General features: G+C 41.3%; 1 protein-coding gene across 3 annotated transcripts in view; it reads left to right on the forward strand.

Moving 5' to 3' along the window:
* The window catches only part of AMPH (amphiphysin), a 299,359-nt gene that overhangs the window by 171,716 nt on the left and 111,135 nt on the right, over window positions 1-16,508 (forward strand). For all 3 annotated transcript variants that reach the window (XM_053608793.1, XM_053608795.1, XM_053608796.1), the window contains exon 4: window positions 15,294-15,388. In XM_053608793.1, coding sequence (XP_053464768.1) covers window positions 15,294-15,388 — 95 coding nt within the window. The remainder of the gene's footprint in view (window positions 1-15,293; window positions 15,389-16,508) is intronic.

Raw genomic sequence — 16,508 nt, forward strand, 5'->3', positions numbered from 1 at the left:
ATTCAGCTTGGGAGGGTAAATGCAGGATGACTTCAGGTTTTCTAGCTGGGACAACTAGGTGACATTCATGAGAATTGGGAAAAGAGTAGGAGGAGGTTTGGACAGGAAAGTGAGGAGTTTGTTTTGAACTTGGTTTGAGTTATTGGTAAGATGTGGAAGTAGAGATGATGTCATTTGGAATTAGGAGTCACAGGCATATGGGTGCAGTGGAGACCAGACACAGGCGTGTTGGACACACAAAATCTTTCTCTAAATTTAGAAGCATGGCCCAGGGAGTGTCATTAAAAGTCGTTCGTTTATGTGACTTGTTATGTGTAGGCATAACTCTGCAAGGGGCCAGGGGTAACTGTTCTTAAGTCACATCACCATCTGCTTTTCTTTTCTAACTCTTCTTCTTTTTCTTGAGTTTGTATGAGAAAAAATTCCCCTTTCTGCTTTGTATTGAGGGAGCTGCCATCTTCTAAACAGTGGGGCACAGCTGCCTAATCCTTGCAGTATTTTAGACATTCTTCTAGTGCTTTCTCACTGCTGCTTTTATTGCCATAATGTATTCTTTTTTTTTTAATTTTATTTTATTATTAAATCGTAGCTGTGTACATCAGTGCGATCATGGGGCACCATGCACTGGTTTTATAGACCATTTGACACATTTTCATCACACTGGTTAACATAGCCTTCCTGGCATTTTCTTAGTTATTGTGTTAAGACATTTACATTCTACATTTAGTAAGTTTCACATGTATCCTTGTAAGATGCACCGCAGGTGTAATCCCACCAATCACCCTCCCTCCGCCCATCCTCCCCTCTCCCTCTCCTCCCTCTTCCCCTTCCCCATATTCTTAGGTTATAACTGGGTTATAGCTTTCCTATGAAAGCCATAAATTAGTTTCATAGTAGGGCTGAAGAAAAAGTATCCAATGTACTCAGCCATAATGTATTCTTAACCAACATGTTTTTAACTAATGCACACACCTATACACATAGAAGACTTATTATTTTAATACTGGATGGGAATCACTTCCCTCTCTTTGAAATTTTGGACTTTCTCCAAGACATCTAATACAATCCCCTCTATTTCCATTTACAGTCAAATCCGTAAGCTGCTTTTTGCATCTTTAAACACATGTCCCATAGATTGTACCACTTTATGAGTACTCCTTGCTTGACTAGTCCAAGGATGTGTATGTTAGTTAAAAACATGTTGGTTAAGAATACATTATGGCGATAAGAGTAGCACTAAGAAAGCACTAGAATGTCTAAAATACTGCAAGGATTGGGCAGCTGTGCCCCACTGTTTAGAAGCTTGGACCATTCAAGCAAGGATTACATAAAGTGGTACACTCTATGGGACATGTGTTAAAAGATGCAAAAAGCAGTTCATGGATTTGACTGCAAATGGAAATAGAGGGGGTTGTATTAGATGTCTTGGAGAAGGTCCAAAATTTCAAAGAGAGGGAAGTGGTTCCATCCAGTATTAAAGTGATCATTCTTTTATGTGTATATATGATGCTGGGCAATTGTCTTGCAGTTTGGAAGTCACTAATTTTTTTAAAACAAATACAAAATATTAGATATTATTAAATGCTAGAGGTATGATTTAGTATCTATTATGTTTTAATGTTGCCAAATTATTCTGAAGGGAGCTGGGATTTCAGCTTTAGTTTTTTCCCCATCATACTCTGTCAGCAGAGTAAACTCTAAATCACTAAAATCTCTGCCAGTCTTTCTACTCCTTGAGAGCAGGGGATGTAGCTTGCTCCCCTGGTATCCATCAAAGTGCTTTCTCTGGTGTAGAAGTTCTAGAAACAATGTCTGTGCCCAAATGGCTTCTTTCTAAGTGATCCATCACTGCTTCTCCCGAGTTCGGTTATTTTTGCCTGCTGATAGACATATTTATTGCAACACTGTGCTTTTAGCCTCGGTGATTAAGGTCCTACGATCACATTTATGCTTTTTTTACTGTGACGTTGGCCAGCCCTGCAGTGCCCCAGTTCTTCTTTCCTCCTAAGACATTGTTTGTGATTTCCATCGGACTTAAAACAATGATGTAACGAAAACTTTGGAAGACTTTTGGTACCTGAATTATAGAGTGGAAACTAACTTTTGGTATGAATCTGAGGGTCTACCTCTTGTGCCAGGGTGGGGTGTTCCTATGGATACTTGGGATAACGTATTTCCCTCCTCAGCAGAGCCCTCTGCCTCGCCTGGAGCATTCAGGAGCACTACGGGCCAGATGCAGGTTTCGTATCACCTTTGGTCTCTGCCCACTGTGACTGTATGTCATCAGAGCCCCCGGAGTCTTGATCACTCTGTGTCTCAACCCCTAGACTCTGCCAGGGCTGCCTCTGGTGATGGACAAGTCACTCCAGCTGGTGTGGGCTATACGTCTCCAGCATCCTTAAACATGCTCAGGGGCTCTGAGGGAAGGGACATGTTCTGTGCCTGGAGAGTGAAGAGAGATCATGAAATACCAACTTACATGTGGACTTTCAGACTTACTCTTCAAGGACCTACTTCTGTCATTTCAGACATCTTTGATTTTGTCTTTTTCTATTCTAGTTAAACCCAGAATTAACTACCTTTGATTCTGGAGGCGTGTGGTGGAGTTTTCAGTTTAACAAATGGTTTCTGTCTTTGATTCTCCAGGCTTAAGTTTATGAGTAGTGTTTTTTTTTTTTATTTCTCACGGTAGTGCTTTGATACCTTCTCCTGTCCCTTTTATCCAGCCCCTTTTCACCACCACCTGTCCCCCGCCAATGATGAAGGCCTGGACACCAAGATGACCAGATTCCACCTCCCAGCTGTTAGGGACAGTTTGGTGCCAGGCACGTCCCCAAGTTCCCAGCCCTTCCTGGACCCTTGTCTGTGTTCAGTTGTGAGCTGTTTCTGTGGCTGCCTGGATCCTACATTTTAACCTTTGTGCAGGGCCTGCTTGGGGGAAGGGGAGGCTGGAAAGGATGGGGTGATACTTAGTGTCACCATGTCCTCCTCACAAGCTTCTATCTTTACTATTAATTATAACCACAGTTTTGCCACATATCAAATGTATCCCTAGTTAAAGTTTGACTTAGCATTGACTTAAGTACCTTAAGGTTTCTGAGAGTTTTGATTTAAAACTGTTTTCATAGCTTTTAATAATATAACAGATCCTAAAGTAATGTTGTTTCATTCAACATCATTTTGTTAGAATGTCGATGACAAAAAAAAAAAAAAAAATTAATTCCCGGCTGGAGCCACTCTCACTATGGAGTTGGCACGTTCCCAGGTCTGCGTGAGTTTTCTCTGGTCCTCCGGTTTCCTGTCATATCCCAGAGATGTGCATGGTAGGTTTTACTGATGTGTTTGCAGGGTCGCTGTCTGAGTGAGTGTGGGTGAGTGTGAGCATGAAGGGACTGCGTTCTGTCCAGGTCTAGTTCCTCCTTGACCCTGAGCTCCTGAGAGACACTCCCCCAACCCACAACTGTGAACTGGAATACCTGGGAAAATTATCTTTCTCATTTTTATTAATCTTTATTTATTTCTCCATTTTCTTAAACTCAATGGTAAGACTATTAAATATTATTATGTATATATTTTACTCATATTTATTCCTGTTTAATATTAGAAGTGTTTTGGTCTTTATTTAGAAGTCGGGTGATGTTTTTGTTTCCAGAAATATGCTGTGGGAACTTAACTCTTTTTTTTTGAGACAGAGTCTCAGTATGTCACCCTCGGTAGAGTACCATGGCATCACAGCTCACAGCAACCTCAAACACTTGGGATTAAGTTATTCTCTTGTCTCAGCCTCCCAAGTCTGGGACTACAGGTGCCCACCACAATGCCTGGCTATTTTTTGTTGCAGCTGTCATTGTTATTTAGCTGGCCCGGGCCCGGCTCGAACCCACCAACCTCAGTGTATATGACCTGCGCCGTAACCACTGTGCTATAGGCGCCGAGCTGGAACTTAACTCTTATTTATATTTATTTGGATGAGTCTGTAGTAAAATTGGTCTTGTTATCATTTCCCTTAAAGTCACACTTTCCAAAAACCTGTCTACAACATTAAGTAAGGACTTACTGTATTGGAAAAGGGCAAACAGTTATATCAGTATTCTTCGAAAATTTTTAGGCCATTTAAATCTTAACCAGTTTCAACTATTCAGCCACCTTCAGCTGTCATGCCCTACAATCTGATTTTTACCTCTACCTACTTCTAAAAGTGCTTCGTTTCTTATATTTGGAGTTGTTTAGGACTAATTTTATTTATTTATTTATTTATTTTTAAATTAAATCACAAACACATAGATCATGTATATATTAATGCATCTATGGGGTATAATGTGCTGATTTCATATAGAATTAGGAATGCTTACATCACACTGGTTAATATATACCTCATCTTGTTTACTTAGTTATTGTGTTAAGACATTTATACTATATACTAATAGATCCGACATGTACCCTTGCATTATGCACCATAGGTGTGATCCCACCATTCACCCTCCCTCCATCTGACTTCCCCCCTTCCCCTCCCATCCCCCTTCCTCCCTCCTTCATCTTGGGCCATAGTTGTGATCTATTCTTCATATGAAAGTGTGTGATTGTAAATTGTTTCATAATAGTACTGAGTACATTGGATATTTTTTCTTCCATTCTTTTTTTAAATTTTATTAAATCATAGCTGTGTACATTAATGAAATTATGGGGTACAATGTGCTGGTTTTATATACCATTTGAAATATTTTCATCAAACTGGTTAACATAACCTTAACCGCATTTTCTTTTTTTTTTTTAATTTTTTTATTAAATCATAACTGTATACAATGATATGATTATGGGGCATCATACACTCACTTCATAAACCATTTGACACATTTTTATCACAGTGGTTAACATAGCCTTTCCGGCGTTATCTCAGTTACTGTGCCAAAACATTTACATTCTACATTTACCAAGCTTCGCAAATACCCCTGTAATATGCACCACAGGTGTGATCCCACCGATTCCCCTCCCTCTACCCACCCCCCCCCTTTCCCACTTCCCCCTATTGTTAAGTTGTAGCTGGGTTATAGCTTTCATGTGAGAGTCCCAAATTAGTTTCATAGTAGGGCTGTGTACATTGGGTACTTTTTCTTCCATTCTTGGGATACTTTACTAAGAAGAATATGTTCCAGCTCCATCCATGTAAACATGAAAGAGGTAAAGTCTCCATCTTTCTTTAAGGCTGCATAGTATTCCATGGTATACATATACCACAATTTATTAATCCATTCGTGGATTGATGGGCACTTGGGCTTTTTCCATGACTTAGCTATTATGAATAGGCCTGCAATAAACATTCTGGTACAAATATCTTTGTTATGTTGTGATTTTTGGTCTTCTGGGTATATGCCCAGCAGAGGAATTACAGGATTGAATGGCAGATCTATTTTTAGATCTCTGAGTGTTCTCCATATATCTTTCCAAAAGGAATGTATTAATTTGCATTCCCACCAGCAGTGCAGAAGTGTTCCCTTTTCTCCGCATCCACGCCAACATCTCTGGTCTTGAGATTTTGTGATATAGGCTAGTCTCATTGGAGTTAGATGATATCTCAAAGTAGTTTTGATTTGCATTTCTCTGATGATTAAAGATGATGAGCATTTTTTCATATGTCTGAAGGCCGTGCGCCTGTCTTCTTCAGAGAAGTTTCTCTTCAAATCCCTTGCCCAGCCTGCGATGGGATCCCTTGTTTTTTTCTTGCTGATGCGTTTGAGTTCTCTGTGGATTCTGGTTATTAAACCTTTGTCAGAGTTATACCCTGCAAATATCTTCTCCCATTCTGAGGGCTGTCTGCTTGCTCTGCTTACTGTGTTCTTAGCTGTGCAGAAGCTTTTTAGTTTGATCAAGTCCCAGTAGTGTATTTTTGAAGCTGCTTCAATTGCCCGGGGGGTTCTCCTCATGAAATACTCACCCAGACCAATTTCTTCAAGGGTTTTCCCTGCATTCTCCTCTAGTATTTTTATAGTTTCATGTCTTAAGTTTAAATCTTTAATCCAATGAGAGTCTATCTTAGTTAATGGTGAAAGGTGTCGGGTCCAGTTTCAGTCTTCTACAGGTTGCCAGCCAGTTCACCCAGCACCATTTGTTAAATAGGGAATCTTTTCCCCACTGAATGTTTTTAATTGGCTTGTCAAAAATCAAATAGCGGTAAGTAGCTGGATTCATCTCTTGGTTCTCTATTCTATTCCAGATATCTACTTTGTTTTTGTGCCAATACCATGCTGTTTTGATCACTGTCGATTTGTAGTAAAGTCTGAGGTCCGGTAGTGTGATTCCTCCTGTTTTGTTTTTATTTCTGAGTAATGTCTTGGCTATTCGAGGTTTTTTCTGATTCCATATAAAACAAAGTAATGTTTTTTCAAGATCTTTAAAATATGACAGTGGAGCTTTAATAGGGAGTGTGTTGAAATTATATATTGCTTTGGGTAGTATGGACATTTTGATAATGTTGATTCTTCCCAGCCATGAGCATGGTATGTTTTTCCATTTGTTAACATTTTCAGCTATTTCTTTTCTTAGAGTTTCATAGTTCTCTTTATAGAGATCTTTCACGTCTTTTGTTAGGTAAATTCCCAAATATTTCATCTTCTTTGGCACTACTGTGAATGGGATAGAGTCCTTAACTGCTTTTTCAATTTGACTGTTGTTGGTGTATATAAAGGCTACCGATTTATGAATGTTGATTTTGTAACCTGAGACGCTGCTGTATTCCTTGATCACTTCTAGGAGTTTTGTAGTAGAGTCCCTAGTGTTTTCCAGATACACAGTCATATCATCTGCGAAGAGCGAGAGTTTGATCTCTTCTGACCCTATATGGATACCCTTGATCGCCTTTTCTTCCCTAATTGCGGTGGCTAAAACTTCCATTACAATGTTGAAAAGCAATGGAGACAATGGGCAGCCTTGTCTGGTTCCTGATCTGAGTGGAAATGATTCCAATTTAACTCCATTCAATATGATATTGGCTGTGGGTTTGCTGTAGATAGCCTCTATCAGTTTAAGAAAAGTCCGTTCTAGACCAATTTTCTTGAGTGTTCTGATCATGAAGGGATGCTGGATATTATCAAAAGCTTTTTCTGCATCAATTGAGAGAATCATATGGTCTTTGTTTTTTAATTTGTTTATGTGCTGAATTACATTTATAGATTTACGTATATTGAACCAGCCTTGAGACCCTGGGATAAAACCAACTTGGTCATGATGTATAATTTGTTTGATATGTTGTTGGATTCTGTTTGTTAGGATCTTGTTGAATATTTTTGCATCTATATTCATTAGTGATATTGGTCTATAATTTTCTTTTCTTGTTGGGTCTTTTCCTGGTTTGGGGATCAGGGTGATATTTGCTTCATAGAATGTGTTGGGTAGTCTTCCTTCTTTTTCTACATTTTGGAACAGGTTGAGTAATATAGGTACTAATTCCTCTTTAAAGGTTTGGTAGAATTCTGACGTGAAACCATCTGGTCCCGGGCTTTTCTTTTTAGGGAGATTTTGTATAGTTGATGCTATTTCTGAACTTGATATGGGTCTGTTCAACATTTCCACTTGATTCTGGTTAAGTCTTGGAAGGTGGCGTGCTTCCAAGTATCGGTCTATTTCCTTCAGATTTTCATATTTCTGAGAATAAAGTTTCTTGTAATATTCATTAAGGATTTTTTGGATTTGTGATGAGTCTGTGGTTATTTCGTCTTTGTTGTTTCTGATTGATATTAGAGATTTTACTCTTTTTTTCCTGATTAGGTTGGCCAGAGGTTTATCTATTTTATTGACCTTTTCAAAAAACCAGCTTTTTGATTTATTGATCTGTTGTATTATTCTTTTGTTTTCAATTTCATTTAATTCTGCTCTAATTTTGGTTATTTCTTTTCTTCTACTGGGTTTGGGGTTGGAATGTTCTTCCTTTTCCAGTTGCGTGAGATGTCCCATTAAGTTGTTAACTTCCTCTCTTTCCGTTCTCTTGAGGAAGGCTTGCAGTGCTATAAATTTCCCTCTTAGAACTGCCTTTGCAGTGTCCCAGAGGTTCTGATAGCTTGTGTCTTCATTGTCATTTTGTTCCAAAAAATTGGTGATTTCTTTCTTAATCTCATCTCTGACCCAGCTATCATTCAGCATAAGGTTATTTAACTTCCATATTTTTGTATGGGTATGCAGATTCCTGTTGTTACTCAATTCAAGTTTTATTCCGTGATGGTCCGAGAAGATGCATGGAATAATTTCTATTCCTTTAAATTTACTGAGGTTAGACTTGTGACCTAAAATGTGATCAATTTTGGAGTAAGTTCCGTGGGCTGATGAGAAGTATGTGTATTCAGTTTTGTTGGGATGAAATGTTCTGTAGATGTCTGCTAAATCTAAAAATTGGATGGTTAGGTTTAAATCTAAGATTTCTTTGCTCAGCTTCTTTCTGGAGGATCGATCCAACACTGCCAAGGGAGTGTTGAAATCTCCAACGATTATGGAGCTGGAGGAAATCAAGTTACTCATGTCTGTTAGAGTTTCTCTTATAAATTGAGGTGCATTCTGGTTGGGTGCATAGATATTAATAATTGAGATCTCGTCATATTGAGTATTACCCTTAACAAATATGAACTGACCATTCTTGTCCTTCCTTACTTTTGATGGTTTAAAGCCTACTGTATCTGCAAATAAAATTGCAACACCTGCTTTTTTCTGATTACCATTTGCCTGAAATATGGATGACCATCCTTTCACCCTGAGTCTGTATTTGTTTTTTAAGTTGAGATGTGACTCTTGTATGCAACAAATATCTGGCTTGAGTTTTTGTATCCAGTCAGCTAACCTATGCCTCTTTAGAGGACAGTTTAAGCCATTCACATTGATGGAGAGTATTGATAAGTCTGGTGGAATTTTGGGTATCGAGTTTTTCAAAGGTCCAGTGAACATTTTTAATCCTTTCGCCAGTGTGGAAGTTGGAGTTTGATCCGAAGTTTCTGAGTGAGTTTACTTTTGTGGTATAGGATTGGGTTTGTCATTGTGGAGGATAGGTCTGAGAACATCCTGAAGAGCTGGTTTACTTATGGCAAATTTTTTGAACATATGAATGTCATTGAAGTATTTAATTTCTCCATCATAGATGAAACTCAGTTTAGCTGGATACAAGATCCTGGGTTGAAAGTTTTTTTGCTTTAGGAGATTAAAAGTTGATGACCAGCCTCTTCTTGCTTGAAAAGTTTCAGCAGAGAGATCTGCAGTTATTCTAATATTCTTACCTTTGTACGTTATAGTTTTCTTTCGCCGGGCTGCTTTGAGAATCTTCTCTTTCATGTTAACTTTAGTGAAGCTAATTATGATATGTCTGGGAGATGGCTTATTGGGGTTGAATCGTGCTGGGGTTCTGAAGCTGTCTGCTATCTGAATTTCAGATTCTCTAGGCATGTCTGGAAAATTGTCTTTCATAATTTCATGTAGAAGGGCCTCTGTGTCCTTGGCAGCCACTTCATCATTCTCCGAAATTCCTATAACCCTTATGTTGTTTTTTTTCGAATTATCTGAGAGCTCTCTGAGTGAGTGATCCGTTTTTGCTCTCCATTTCTCTTCCTCTTTGAGAGATTGGGAGCGTTCGAAGACTTTATCTTCAATGTCAGAAATCCTTTCTTCTGCTTGCTCCATTCTGTTACTGAGGGATTCTACTGTATTTTTCATATCTTTGAGGGCTGTAAGTTCTTGTTTCAGTGTGTCTAAGTCTTTGGTGGTTTTGTCTTTAAATTCGTTAAATTCTTGAGACAATTTTTGAATTTCTCCTCGAATTCCTAATTCCATTTTATTAATCTTGTCTGCAAACCAAATTCTGAATTCGACTTCTGACATCTCAGGCAGTTGTTTATGAATGGGATCTTCAATCACATCTGCCGTATCTTTTCTTGGGGGGGTTGATCTATTCTGGTTATTCATGTTACCAGAGTTTTTCCGCTGATTCCGCCCCATGGTTTACTCCCTTTGGTTTTTCCCCTGGGGTTTTATCGAGGGCCCGTACAGTGTTGTGGCCTGAGAAACTGGGGCCCTGTCTGGTGTGGTGGAGCAAAGTGGTTCTGTCTTGTTTTCAGCTGGTTTCTGTTCGATCCTATTGCAACTTCTACTCTGGCTTGAAGTCTCAGCTGTGTGGAAAAATCAGCAATTAAGTCACCCCGCCTGCCCACCTCTGGCCCCAGTTGGAAAAGGAGAGTCAAACCTTCCAAATCGCACACCCAGGGCACCGCCTGAAGAGTCCTCAGTCTATTAGCCCAGTTGAAAAGATCCGAATCAACTGTCTCAATCGGCACTTGTCTCGGGTGGAAGGGTTCAAGAGGTCTCTGGGAACTGGATCACAGGGGCCTGGTGACTCCTCTGACACAGCTCACCCCAGTGCAGCGTGGAGTCAGGAGGAGCCACCCAGCAAACAGAGCAGTCTGGGAAGGTTGACATCTCCTTCCCCACTTTGCCCCTTCGTCGGACCCAGTCACTGGTATCTCTGCAGATGGCTAACCCAGTTGCCTGCAGTGAACAGACACACCAGGGGTTTGCACCTGCCTGAATCGCAAGTAAGTCTGCCAGGCCCCCGCAGACTGCCGCTATCTAGCAGGAGGAGATGGGGCCTGACATCTTTGAGTGTTTGATGCAGGTGATGGGAAGGAGGTGTTCACTCAGGCTTAGCCCCGTCCCTGATGCATGCTGCTAACAGAACAGAACAGAACAGAACAGACAACTTTGTGAGGTTCTGTCTCTGTTCCTGTCGTCGCATACAGGAGACGGGCTGTTTTGAGTTCAAACGTCTTTGCTGCTGGAGAATTGCATCTGAACACCTCTCTAGGTCGGCCCGCCCTGGAGGCTTCCGGGTTTGTGAGCCGTGTCACCGGTGGCCTCCTCTGGTTGCCCAGGGAGACAGGGGGTGTGGCCTCAGAATATCCAGAAGTGAGCGTTCTGCCGTTAAAGAAAAAACGGCTGTTGATCTACCTCCAGGGAACTGCTGCTCTGGTGTGGGCACTTAGGCGACCCTTTTCTCCTCTGTCCCGCGCCCCAGAGTCAGCACTGAGCGGCCACAGTTTGTGCTGGGTCCACACCCCTTAAGAGATCCCCCAAGAATCAGAACTCTTGGGGGATGGGCCCCCAGATCCCGATTGGGAGTGGGGCGGGGGGAAGCTAGAGTTTCATTCAGTTTCACGCAATACTACGGTCCGGGGAGGGCTCCTGCACTGCACCGCAGGGAAGTGCCGCCAAGGCTTGATTTCCCCTCAGCAGAGTGCCCTCTCCTCGCTCACGTGTCCCAGAGTCAGCGCTGTCCTGACGCAGCTCAGGCACTGTGCACTCCCCTCGAGAAATCACCCAAGGAGCCGAACTCCTGGGGGATAGGCCCTCAGACCCCGAGTGAGAGTAGGGGTTCTCAGCTCTCAGCGGGGAGGCCAGAGTCTGATTCAGTCTTGGGCCCCGTATGCCCGGGGAGGGTTGCTGCACTGCACCGCAGGGAAGTGCCTCGAGGCGTGACTCCCCCTCAGCCCGGTGCCCTCTCCTCACTCGGCGCGCCTCAGAGTCAATGCTGACCAGTCGCAACTCGGGGACTGTCCACTCCCCTTGAGAAATCACCCAAGGATCCGAAGTCCTGGGGGACAGGCCTCCAGACCTCAGTGGGCGGGAGGGGAGCGCCGGGGATTCAGGGTTGCCGGCAAAGGATTCCCAAAGTTTTATTCAGCCCTATGTCCAGCAGGAGAACGCCACAGCACCCCAGTAGGGGAGGTAGGTCCAGTTTTTAGAAGGTCTCTCCCGTGGAGTGTAGTGGGAGGGCCTTTAATTTCTGCCCGCTTGTTCAATTGTGGGGCTCTAGAGGGTCTCATGGGGGAGGGGGACTCCCGTCCGCTTGGTGGTGGATTTTGTACCTTTTGTTTGCGTCCTTGTGATCACAACTTGCCTCAGGGGTGTTGATGTGCGTTCTTCAGCCTTCTCTCTTGGTGAGGCTCAAGTCCACCAGGATACTTACTAAGTTCCTGTCCCTTAACTCTCCTTCTGGATGGGAGCCTTTGTTGAAAGCTGGCTTCAGTCCGCCATCTTGTCTCCCCCCTTCCAAAACCTTACCGCATTTTCTTTTTTCTTTTCTTTTCTTTTTTTTTTTTGAGACAGAGCTTTAAGCTGTCACTGTGGGTAGAGTGCTGTGGCATCACAGCTCACTGCAACCTCCAACTGATGGGCTTAAGTGATTCTCTTGCCTCATTTTCTTAGTTATTGTGTTAAGACATTTATACTCTACACTTAGTAAATTTAACATATGCCCTTGTAAAATGCACTGTAGTTGTGTTCCCACCAATTACCCTGCCTCCACCCATCCTCCCCTCTCCCCTCCCCTCCCTCTCCTCTTTCCCATTCTTCTTGGGCTATAGTTGGGTTATACCTTTCATATGAAAGCTATAAACTGGTTTCATAGTAGGGCTGAGTACATCGGGTACTTTTTCTTCCATTCTTGAGATACTTTACTAGGTCGGATATGTTCCAGCTCCATCCATGTAAATGTAAAAGAGGTAAAGTCTCCATTCTTTTTTAAGGCTGCATAATATTCCATGGTATACATATACCACAATTTATTAATCCATTCATGGATCGATGGGCACTTGGGCTTTTTCCATGACTTGGCTATTATGAATTGAGCTGCAACGAACAATCTGGTACAAATATCTTTGTTATAAAATGATTTTTGGTCTTTGGGGTATACACCTAGTAGAGGAATTGCAGGATCAAACAGCAGGTCTACATTTAGATGCCTGAGTATTCTCCATACTTCTTTACAAAGGGGATGTATTAGCTTGCACTCCCACCAGCAGTGCAGAAGTGTTCCCTTTTCTCCACATTCATGCCAACATCTCTGGTTTTGGGATTTTGTAATGTGGGCTAATCTTACTGGGGTTAGATGATATCTCAAAGTGGTTTTTATTTGCATTTCTTTGATGTTTAAAGATGATGAGCATCTTTTTATGTGTCTGTAGGTCACGTGTCTATCTTCTTCAGTGAAGTTTCTGTTCAAGTCCCTTGCCCACATGAAATGGAATTACTTATTCTTTTATTATTAATAGGTTTGAGTTCTCCATGGATTCTGTTTATCAAAGAATGCAGGTTATGCTCCAGGTTATGCTCCTTTGTCAGAAGCATAACCTGCAAATATCTCTCTCATTCTGAGGGCTGTCTGTTTGCTTTACTGGCTGTGCAGAAGTTTATTAGTTTGTTCAGATCTTAGTAATGTATTTTTAGTGTTGCTTCTATTGCCTGGGGGCTCCTCCTCATAAAGTATTCCCCCAGGCCTATTTCTTCAAGTGTTTCTCCTACACTCTCTCTAAGAATCTTTATAGTTTCGTGTCTTAAGTTTAAATCTTTTATCCAGTGAGTCGATTTTTGTTAACGGTGAAAGGTGTACGTCCAGTTTCAGTCTTCTACAAGTCACCAGACAATTCTCCCAGCACCATTTGTTAAATGGGGAATCTTCACCCCAATTTATATTTTTGATAGGCTTATCAATGATCAAATGATGATAAGTGTCTTGGTTCATCTCTTGGTTCTCAATTCTATTCCATACATGTACCTCTCTATTTTTGTGCCAGTACCATGCTGTTTTGATCACTATATATAGTATAGTTTGAAGTCTGATAGGGTAATTCCTCTTGATTTGTTTTTATTTCTGAGTAATGTCTTGGCTAATTGAGGTTTTTTTCTGGTTCCATATAAAATGAAGTACTACTTTTTCCAGATTTTTAAAGTATGACGGTGGTGCTTTGATAGGGATTGCCTTGAATTTGTAAATTGCTTCCAGTAATATGGACAGTTTAACAATGTTGATTCTTCCCAGCCATGAGCATGGTGTGTTTTTCCATTTGTTAACATCTTCAGCTATTTCTTTTCTAGAGTTTTTAATTCTCTTTATAGAGATCTTTCATGTCCTTTGTTAGGTAAATTCCCAAATATTTCATCTTCTTTGGCACAACTGTAAAGGGAATAGAGTCCTTGACTGTTTTTTTGGCTTGACTATTATTGGTATATATAAAAGCCACTGATTGGTGAGTATTGATTTTGTATCCTGAGACACTAATGTATTCCTTGATCACTTTTAAGAGTCTTGTGGTTGAGTCCCTGGGGTTTTCCAGGTATAAAATCATATCTGTGAAGAGTGACAGTTTGATCTCCTCTGACCCCATTTGTATACCCTTGATCTCCTTCTCTTGCCTGATTACGATGGCTAAGACTTCCATTACAATGTTAAGGAGTAATGGAGACAATAGGCACCCTTGCCTGATTCCTGATCTGAGTGGAAATATTTTCAGTTTTACTCCATTCAATATGATATTGGCTGTGGTTTTGCTGTAGATGGCCTCTATCAGCTTAAGAAAAGTCCCTTCTATACCTATTTTCTTAAGTGTTCTGATCATGAAAGGATGCTGGATATTGTCAAAAGCTTTTTCTGCATCTATTGAGAGAACCATATGGTCTTTGTTTTTTAGTTTGTTTATGTGATATATTATATTTATAGATTTGTGTATATTGAACCAACCTTGAGACCCTGGGATAAAACCCACTTGGACATGGTGTATAATTTGTTTGCTGTGTTGCTGGATTCTGTTTGCTAGGATCTTATTGAATATTTTTGCATCTATGTTCATTAAAGATATGGGTCTATAGTATTCTTTTCTTGTTGGGTCTTTTCCTGGTTTGGGGATCAGGGTGATATTTGCTTCATAGAATGTGTTGGGAAGTATTCCCTCTTTTTCAATGTTTTGGAAAAGGTTAAGTAATATAGGTACTAGTTCCTCTTTAAAGGTTTGGTAGAATTCTGATGTGAAGCCATCTGGTCCCGGACTCTTCTTTTCTGGGAGATTTCGTATAGTTGATTCTATTTCAGTACTTGATATAGGTCTGTTCACTAATTTTATTTTTGGAATGCTGCAGATTTAAGGACCAGTATGCTTAATGTCATAATGCTTGATGCCACTTAGCCAAGGATTGTACACTGCACAGGACACACTATTACTGGTTAATATTTGGAATAAAATACTGGTTGGACTTTTTGAAGACCCTGTATATACATATCACGAATATGTGAATAATAGCAAATTCACAACGTGATAGATCTTGAGACTTGCAAAGACAGATGTGACTATAGTTACAAGCAGTAGTTGTGACTTCCCAATTATTCTTTAAATATCTAGCAAGTACCAAAGGTTTTTCTCTCACTCAAAATGTATGGGATGGGGAAGCAACTCCTCACCCATTTCCGTGTAACAGGAGTTGTTTTTCTCCAACACCAGGCATGCAAGAGGCCTCGATGAAGCTCACCGAGTCGTTGCACGAAGTCTATGAACCAGATTGGTATGGGCGGGAAGATGTGAAGATGGTTGGCGAGGTAAGAGCCAGGAGGCTTCCACAAGGGTCCCACCCAGTCCCGCTCGTTCCTTCTGTCCCCTTGACCCCTTTCACACCTCATGGTGTTAATCATGAGAGGAGACAGGACACCCAGGGTGCCTGAGCACTTCTGCTCTCTGATCATCCCAAACTTACCATGGGTGGTGAAGAGGACTGTAAAACCATGTGGGCAAAAGTGTGTCAAAGTATGTTTTTCTTTAAAATAACAATATCATTTTTCTGTTCTCAGTATAGGTTTTAAGAGCTCATTTCTAGCAGAAGTGGGTCAAGGTATGGCTTTATGTCTGAACTTGACCTCTTTGCCGCCATACTGCTACTGAGAGCACACAGGAAGCACACCCATCCCATTTTAACACCAGCTGGTCCCTCCACTGATCTGCAGTCTAGATACAAGTGCAAATTCAACCCACTCACAGCATTTGACTTCAGGAGGGTTTTGGCCCTAGACATGTCTTAACGCCTGAAGTCAGACTTCCAGCTGAGGGTGCCATGTGGCTGGCAGGACATTAGCAAGTGGTATTCCTGCTTTGTGGAAAGATGACTGGCACAGAATCAGTAATTCTGTGTGAGTGAGGGTGGGCCAGTTCTTTTGTTTGTTTTGTTTTGTTTTCAGACAGTCTCTTGTTTCCCTGGGTTGAGTGCTAAGACATCATCATAGTTCACAGCAACCTCTAACTCCTGCGCAAAAGTGATTCTCTTGCCTCAGCCTCCCAAGTAGCTACTGGTGTCCACCACAATGCCCTGCTAATTTTTCTACTTTTATTAGAGATGGGAGGCCTTGCTCTTGCTCAGGCTGGTCTCAAACTCCTGAGCTCAGGCAATCTACCCCACTTGGCCTCCCAGAGTGCTAGAATTAAAGGTATGAGCCACTGCACTGGCCTGGACCAGTTCTTTAATCAGATTCTTGGGATTTAGTTTCCTCATCTACAAAATAAAAGTAATAATTGTATGTGCTCACAACACATTTATAGCCTCTTTGTGTATGTTGTCTGCCTGGCTAGTGCTTGATGCGTGTTATGATTATTGATCATCGGCCTGCCAGGATTCTCTCACACCCAAGTTCTTTGATAAAACAAAGAGCGATTGTTTGTCATATCCAC

The sequence above is a fragment of the Nycticebus coucang genome, chromosome 11 (assembly GCF_027406575.1).
Source record: "Nycticebus coucang isolate mNycCou1 chromosome 11, mNycCou1.pri, whole genome shotgun sequence".
In the NCBI taxonomy this organism is placed as follows: Eukaryota; Metazoa; Chordata; class Mammalia; order Primates; family Lorisidae; genus Nycticebus; species Nycticebus coucang.